The sequence below is a fragment of the Salvia hispanica genome, chromosome 4, assembly GCF_023119035.1.
Source record: "Salvia hispanica cultivar TCC Black 2014 chromosome 4, UniMelb_Shisp_WGS_1.0, whole genome shotgun sequence".
Taxonomy (NCBI): domain Eukaryota; kingdom Viridiplantae; phylum Streptophyta; class Magnoliopsida; order Lamiales; family Lamiaceae; genus Salvia; species Salvia hispanica.
The window spans coordinates 47,061,322-47,069,766 of NC_062968.1; the positions used below are offsets into that span (position 1 = coordinate 47,061,322).

An 8,445-nucleotide genomic window follows, 5' to 3' on the forward strand; every position below is an offset into this window, starting at 1 on the left:
CGCAATATTCTTAGATCCGTTTGACATAATTGCTTTCTGCATTAATGATAGTATATTTCTTCGTTAATTGTCCAATTAGACAACAAACTCGTTAATAACAACATAGTACTATCAATAATCTCTTATATTTTCTGATGTTATATCAACAATTTAAAGTTATCAACAATACAAGAGCTATATATATAACTGTATAAGAACTTGCAACATTTCAAACAATTACTCTTGATCTTAACCTTTAATTACAAAGAAAAATTAATTAAAGCTTTTACATAAACATAAACTACATTATCTAGCATGAAAAGTTTGTAACATATCTCTCACTGAAGCTCCTCCATCAAGCAATCCTCTCCAAACAAGTAGACCATTCTTTGTGATCTCCATGGATCTTTCCCATGCCCCACCTCTTCCCTATCGCCGGAGACCAGCTGAGCTCGACACACCGGGCATGTTTCTCCACCGCGATCAATCCAAGAGTCTAGGCACCCGACATGGAAAGCATGCTCGCAGTTGTCAAGCTCTCTCACAATATGCCATGCCTCTATTCTGCTCAAACAAACTGCACAATCATCGCCCTCTTCTTCTTCGCCGTCCTTGTTGTGTGATCTAAAGGTTGCATGTTCGACTGTGGGGAGACGACCTTTGTCAAAGGACTTAGTTGTCAAGTAATCCGGAAGTTGCACGGATGAAGGGGATGGGCGGAACTCATCATAGTCTTCAACGTTGCTTCTGGGGCGCATATTTGAGAGAAATTGGCTCATGATATTTGAGAAGATGAATTTTGTGAAGGGTTGGTGATTTGGTAGTGTAATAATGTAGGAAGAAAATCCCATTTCAAGAAATACTGATGTTGAGGGACAAGATGAAAATTTTGATTTTGGAGAGAGAGATGTAGAAATATATATATTTGTGAGTTGTATAAGATCCATTTTATTTAAGGAGATTGATAAGTACAACTTGGAGTACATAATTCTGAAGTAAATGGCCTACACTATCTAACCTAGAGCAAATGCATCCTCGATTTATTCTATATTTCTATTTAATGACTTTGGTGTTTTTTTTGCGTTGGATATGATAGTGATTGACAATACTGAGATTAGTCTAATTACACGTTATGTTAAGAATTTGAAGAACAAGAGTAATTAAAAGATAAGCCAAACTAAACCATATGAAGTCGTGGATATACTAGTAGTAGTATACTTGGTTAATTTATCAAAAAATATGTGGTTCCGGGAGTACGGCTGTACAACAAATATTGTAAATTATAAAAATGAGTCACTCATCCTCTTGAAGGAGATATATAGATGAAATTAAACATGATCTTATAAAGTTGATGTGGGACAAAAATGAGGTTTTCAACATAAATTAGGAAAACTTATCGTGATATTCTTGTTGCGTTTGGATATTTTAATGTTGTACTATAAATTAACATATAATATGTTGAAATGGGAAAACCATCATAGAGTCAACATATAAAACTTACCATCTTGTTACTAACATATTAACAAAAATTCAAGTTGCCACATATTTAACTAAGTCAGACACCTTAATAAGCTTTTTCTATTGATATTAATTAACCTTATCTTTCTGGCATTTTAAACCCAAAATTTATTAGTACTCGATTTTTTGAAAGACTTTATGGTAGTTGGTACATATTATTAAGTGAGTAGCACAATGCCCCTTTGCTCTCATTTAAAAGTTTTTTCGTAAATTAGAGGCTCACAAAAAGTCTCCAAATGCAATTTAATTATATAGCAAGCAAACCAAAACATGAACTAGATATTTATATCTTGGAAACTTAGTGATTCGATGCCTTTTAGTGCAAAAAATAAATTTATAATTTCTCCTTTTTTATAAGATAAACAGTTTACTTGATTTCGTAAATTGGGAGTAAAAAAATTAGGTTTATTAAATTGGGAAATTGTCAAAGAAAAATAATTAAGAAGTACGGAGTTGCATTAATTTTTTAAAGAAACGGCATTGAATAAATTAAAACAATCAAAACTTAACAAATAAATTAAACAAAAGTCATAACTTACCTCATTTATTCGTTTGACGATATATTATAGTTTCAAGAGTCAAATATACATGAAAGTTGGAGCTGGTAAATTGTCCTGATTTCTGGCTTCAGTGTGAAAGTCAATGTTCAATTTTGTTTTGATCAACTTACTTATCAGGTTGTCATATTATTCTAACACAAAGATTTGTGGAAAGGTTGGTTGTGTGAATCAAAAGATGTCAAAAAAAATCTAAATAACAGTCCAAAATATAAACTTTTTTACTATTCGTATATACAATATAAATTAGGTACCACAACTTTATTGACATAAGAACGAATGCAAAGAGAGATATTCAACATAGAAAGCCAACAAGTTCACATGATAAAATAGTTGTATATGTAGGAGTACATAATTTGCCACATAAAACGACATATGACTTGTTTTTCAGATATGTAACACCGAATTTGCCAAAAAAAAAAAAAAAAAACCTTAAGTAAGAATATATAGTTTCCTGTTATAAAATGAATACTAAAAAATAACAACACTTGTCGAACTTAATATAATAAAAAAGTAGAATCGAAGAGGAGTACATCACACAAAAATAACTGGAAATAATACTACAAAAATTATAAATATAAATCCGTAAAATATAGTTGAGTTGATGAGTCCTCTTTTCACAAGACGAGAAATGTCCCGATAGTTCTCTCGATTTAGGCTAGTCATCTCCAAAGATATAATGGATACATCTCCATAGTCGCAGCACCGTTGACAAACAAACTCCAACGAACTAGAGAAGACGAAGAGAGGGCTTTGATAGGAAGAATGCATAGAGAGACAAAAAAATTGTGTGCTAAATACGTAGAGAATGTGGTATTCAAAGGAATGAAGTAGTTACCTCATTTAAAGGCGCAATCCATTACAGTAGAGCATGCAAGAGTCAATGTAGATTGAAATTTGTCATCAATTTGGGGTATAATAGTCGAGAGTTACAGATGTTACATGTGTCTTTCATAGATATGTGTTGGCTGTGTTCAGAGCATGAACCTCGACAAGATGTATCTAGACACATCTCACGTCAATTTTTGTCGAGGGACAGTACCTGGACGACGACTTTGTCAATTTGAACGCATGAACCTGGAAAGCTACGTGTCAAGCCACACATGCATATTTGTCATGTTACATGGGCTACGTGTTCAATATAATTTGGTACACTTCCGTGGTCCCAAAGAATTGAGTTGGGCTCGAATAATGCCCAAGCTCCAAGCTGAGGAACAATCTAAAGATCACCAAAAGACCAATTGCTTAGTCCAAGGCCAAGGCCCCGACAAGGTGGGCGGCAGCCACGCACATGTGACTTATAGCCCATCACTTATGCACTTCATTATTAAAAGATTAATTAGACACTTTTTCCAGTGTGGGATTACTTAACAATCACATTAAGTAATCTCAACTCCATATTATAGTGTAGTCATCGGGAATCGATACATAAAATTAATATACTACAAAAATCTATTCAAACAGAGATTCATTCTAAATTACTATTCCCTAGTTCCACAGTAGTGGAGTCATTTCTCTTTTTAGTAAAAGTCAACATATTTCTTCTCACTTACTTTATTCTCTTTTACTTTTTTCTTTCTTCATCTCTCTACATTTTTCATTTCCTACTTTATTCTTTTTTTTACTTAATCCACTTAACACAATTTTTCTTAATCTCCGTGCCAAAAAGAAGTACTTCCACTATTATGGAACGGATTAGGAGGGAGTACTACTTATGAGTCACATTTGATATGTGCACGAGTTTTAAATGTAAAGAAAAGTTAGTTGAATAAGTTAGTGGATTATATGTCTTACTTATTATATAATAAAATGTGAGTAGAATAAGTTGATGGAATGTGGGGTCTACTTACCATTTATGTAAAAGTGAAATGTGATTCTTATTGTGAGAGGAACTGAAATACAACATCCGTCCACAAAAAACAAACAAGTTTTACCATTTTGGGCCGTCCACCAAAATTAGGCTAATTCTAAAATTAGAATGTTTTAAACAAATACTAACTCTACATATCATTCTAAATGTGGACGCCACAATCCACTAACACTACTTCCACCACACTTTCTCGTCCTTTCTCTTACCTTACCAATTACGTATTAAAACCCGTGTCATTTACAACTTTGTGTATTTTTTAGGAAGAAGATAGTGGCAAAATGTGACTCTTGTTATAGAACTGATGTAGTATTTAATTTTAAAAAATTAATACATTTGTCAGTTGTACGATTCAATCAAACTGAGTTAACCAGCCTTAGATTCCGGCATTTCAAACTCAATATCTAAATATTAATCCTATAATGAATTAAAAGAACGTGTTTTGGTGAAGTTTTATCATCATAAACATATACTCCCTACGTCTCACTTTAGGAGTGATAGGGCTCGTTATAAGCATGGTTTTGTAGGGTTTGTTACACTAACAATGTGATAATGTGCGAAAAGAATGGTGAATTTGAGTGTGCAGGGGCTAAAATCGTAGAAAACGGCGAGCGCAGGAATAACTTGATCAACTCGGAAAAGAAGTGAAAATGACCAGAAACGGAGCTAAATTGATCAGTTGTGCCGACAAATTGATCCAGTGGAGTCTATCACCTGAATTGATGAGTCACATGAGAGAGAAAAAGCAGATGCAATCTTAGAGGGGCATAATTGTCAAAGATAGAATGGGCTTGCCCTAAGGATTCGGGTCCAACATCGTCCTATAAATATGGAGAGAGTGCACAGAAATTTGGAGTATGATCGATCATCATTTCCAGTCACCTCAAAATTCACTTAGTTTCTTAGCATGGAGTGAGGAGTCAGCTAGCTGCAGCAGGGCGACAGAGTTCATCTCTTCTTCCTCGACAAGGAAGGAGGGACTCGGATCTGCGTAGAAGTCTTCTTAGTTCGAGCTTTTGTAGCACTCCGACGGGTTAAAACAATTCCAATTCTGTTTTTAATTTATCGCGTTCATAGATTAGTTGTTTTCCATGTTTATTTTCAGCTACTACTCTAGTTTCCTTTCCGTTGATGCTCGATCTTTACATTTTGTGCTGGAATTCTGTTTTGTTGCCTTTTACCGAAGATCCTTTTATGAAATGTAGTTTTTAGTTCAAGTTGTTTCAGATCTGGTGTTTTCTGCTTTGATTGCTTTTATTTGCTTTAGTTCAGCGTTGTTTATGCTTTCGCATAAGTAGATTTACATTTCGGACCGCCAACTTGCATGAGAATAGGTTAGGTAGCTTAGATATGTTCTTATTTACATAATTTTCATATGGATCTATGTTCGTTTTGTCTGATTTCATGTTTTACGCTTGTGTTTTGTTCTAGATCTGCTTTCGTTGTTCTTATTTAGTTCCTTAGTGAGGAAGAAGATAGAAGTTTGTTAGAACTGCAATCTCTATCACCTTTTAGATGTTTACAGCTTTTAAGTAGTGCGCGCGTTTCGTGTCATTGATTCCGAGTACTTTTTGTCTTTCTATTTTTAGCTTAGTTGATCAAGTTACTTTTCTCAGTTCATGGCGTCTCTAGTTTAGCTTGATCCGTTTAGTAATTTAGTTGATCAGTTCTGCCCCTTAGTTTAAACTTAACCTACTTAAAGCATGGCCGTAGTCAATCTTCTAAATGTCCCAATCCCAACTCCACTTGCATTCATCTCTGAGGGATTCGACGCTTACTTCTGTTTACTAGTTTAATAGTATTGTGTGTTAAGGTCTTGAAGCACCCTGAGTCTCTCTGTTCACACACCCAGCGACCAGTAGTTATCATCCAGCTTGACCCGTCTGTCTTTTGATCTGATCAAGTTGTGCATGTTCTACGTGTTTTCAATTCATTTGTGAAATCAGTTTGACAACATGACAAACCAAAAAAAAATCGCTTCAAGGAGTCTCAGTCACTTTTCTGCACCCGTATAGTAAAAATGGTACTACCTCCGTCCCACAATAGGAGTCACATTTAGAGTGGGCACGAGTTTTAAGAAATGTAAAGAAAAATGAGTTGAATAAGTTAGTGCACTATGCGTCCCACTTATATATATTTGTTTTATAATAAAATGGAGTGGAATAAGTTAGTGGAATATGGAGCATATTTACCATTTGTAATAAAAGTAAAATGTGACTCTTATTGTGGGACGGAGGTAGTAATAAAGAGTTAAAGTGAAGAAATGGTATATAAGAGAGAGAATAATGTAGAGAAGACTTTTCAACATTATTCTCTTGCTTTACCATTTCTCTATGGGTGCAGAAAAGTGACTGGGATTCATATAGTGAGATGGAGAGTGTATTATTTTGTATGTCTAGAGCCTAGACTATGAAATATTATTTTCATAAAAATAATTCATATTCATTTAAAGCACTTATCCACTGCACTATTTCAATAATTTTTTTTCATTCTTATTTTATTAATTGCGTACATTATTAAAATTTGTGTCCCTCTCCAAATAATCTATAAATAGTATTCAACAAATACATTCTTAGATTTTAATCGTTTTCTATATTTCCATTTTGTTCTAAAAACCATAGCACTCATAGATATTATTATATTAATAGTCATGAAAAGTGAAAACAGAGAACTTGAAATTGACTAAACTCAAACCGAATTTGATAATAATTCACTAAATTATTTTAATATATAGTCTGTACGATGTTTATGTTTACAAGGTGTATTTTAAATGCCAAATATTAGGAATTTATTAAAATTTCCACTAATAAAATAAGAATCAACAGAAAGAATACGTCTATTATATTTGTATCTCGTATATGGAATACATCAATAAGAATCGTACCATCATCATCTGCGTATTTCCAAAATGAATCAATTAAACTCCACAGAAGAGAGAAAAAGAATTCAAAATTAAGAATCAACTAGGAACGATAGTTTCGAAGCAGTGAAGGCCGTCGAGCTCCACAGCAAACCTCGGCGCTCTCGCAGCCTTGGAAGACGCACCCGCACCTTCGCCCTTGCTCTTCTTCAGATCATCAATTTTGACAGCGGAAGAAGACCATGAAAACCCGAGTTTCTCGGCCCAGAACGAGCTGAACATGGACGTTGACATACCTGATTTGATTTAATACAACTTCAATCGAATTGGATGTCGGGGCTCAGAAGGAAAAAAGGAAAGGCGTGGAGAAAGTAGTGGAGAGGAAGGACAATTTATAGAGACACAGAAATAAATTAACGTTTCAGTATTTGAAACGGAATACCCTCGAAATTTCTTTCCTTTCTCGTCATTCCAATTGCTGCCGAATTTGATCACAAATACTCCATATAAATTTATTTGACCGAATCATTGACGTAATATAAAATTGACTCACATAAATATTTATAACACTGTATTTTGTATTCATAATAAAGAAAGAGATTTGCATTATTGCTTTTTAATTAGTTATATAGATAATGATAATTATTTATTGATTTTTTGCAAATAAGTATGCATGATTATCTTATAGCACCCTAATTCAGAATTAAGACCAAATCTCTACCTTTAGATTTTAAAATGAGTGGATGAGATTAAATCTTACGAATCTCAATAAATAGTAGATAAAATATCAACAAAAGGGTAATATCGTCATTATGTTATCATATGATAATTTTCGTGAATGTTTTTTATATTAACATAGTGTATTACAAATATCAACACTAGTACAAGGAAATATCAACACATATTTATAGAGATTTTTATATGGTTTTATTGAGATTTTTACATGGTTTTATTGAGATTTTTTGTTGTATTTGTTGATAAAAATCTAGTTATCCATATTTACGAAAACTAAAATAAAAAATATCAAATTTCATCATCCGAACGTCGTCGGAACATATGCAATTGAGATCTCGTTGGAATCCTTATAAAATTATCTTTAATTTGATATTTTTTTGCGAAAAAATAATTTAAATCGAGAGAGTTGCGTAAATTTAAAGTTTTAAGATGATTTTAATGAGATGGAATTGACATTAATACCCTCTAATTTTATTTATTAATTTTCTTAATTAAAAATATAACCCATGTGGCATTATTTTAGCCACTAGATCTTCTAATCTAACGACTAAGATTTAGTCTTAGTTTAAGATTATTAATTAGTTAGCAATTGATCACTCCCTTATTTATTTACTTAGATGAACGAGTATATATTTAAAAAGTAAAAAGAAATTTCCTTATACCGACAAAATCTAAAGACCACATACAGCAGGGACGGAACTAGAAACTTGAATAAGCCTGTGCTAAAACTATAAAAAGAAAATACTATATATATAATATTTAAAATTATGGAGCATTTTATTATTCATACCCCCTTTATTGTTAAGATTATAAAATTTAGTAACTTTTTGTCAGTCTTATAAAATTTAAAATCAGAATATTAAATAGTATTCCCTCCGTCCCACAATAAATGTCACATTTGTGGGATGGCACGAGATTTTGTTTTGTGT

At 32.9% G+C, this 8,445-nt stretch overlaps 1 protein-coding gene and 1 long non-coding RNA gene across 2 annotated transcripts; both read right to left on the minus strand.

Annotated features, from left to right (window-relative positions):
- Positions 1-206: 206 nt before the first annotated feature.
- LOC125218013 (probable E3 ubiquitin-protein ligase XERICO) lies at positions 207-834 on the minus strand. Its single transcript, XM_048119604.1, has one exon. The coding sequence runs from the start codon at positions 828-830 to the stop codon at positions 318-320; it is 513 nt and encodes a 170-aa protein (XP_047975561.1). The 5' UTR covers positions 831-834; the 3' UTR covers positions 207-317.
- Positions 835-2,482: 1,648 nt separating this feature from the next.
- Positions 2,483-3,011, minus strand: LOC125218528. The gene is made up of 2 exons (XR_007175970.1): positions 2,893-3,011; positions 2,483-2,784 (listed from the first exon to the last, which is right to left on the minus strand). It is a non-coding gene; the product is annotated as an uncharacterized LOC125218528 (long non-coding RNA).
- Positions 3,012-8,445: the final 5,434 nt, after the last annotated feature.

Coding starts and splice junctions, on each gene's coding strand:
- LOC125218013 (XM_048119604.1), bottom strand. CDS start 830: ATGGGATTTTCTTCCTACATTATTACACTACCAAATCACCAACCCTTC.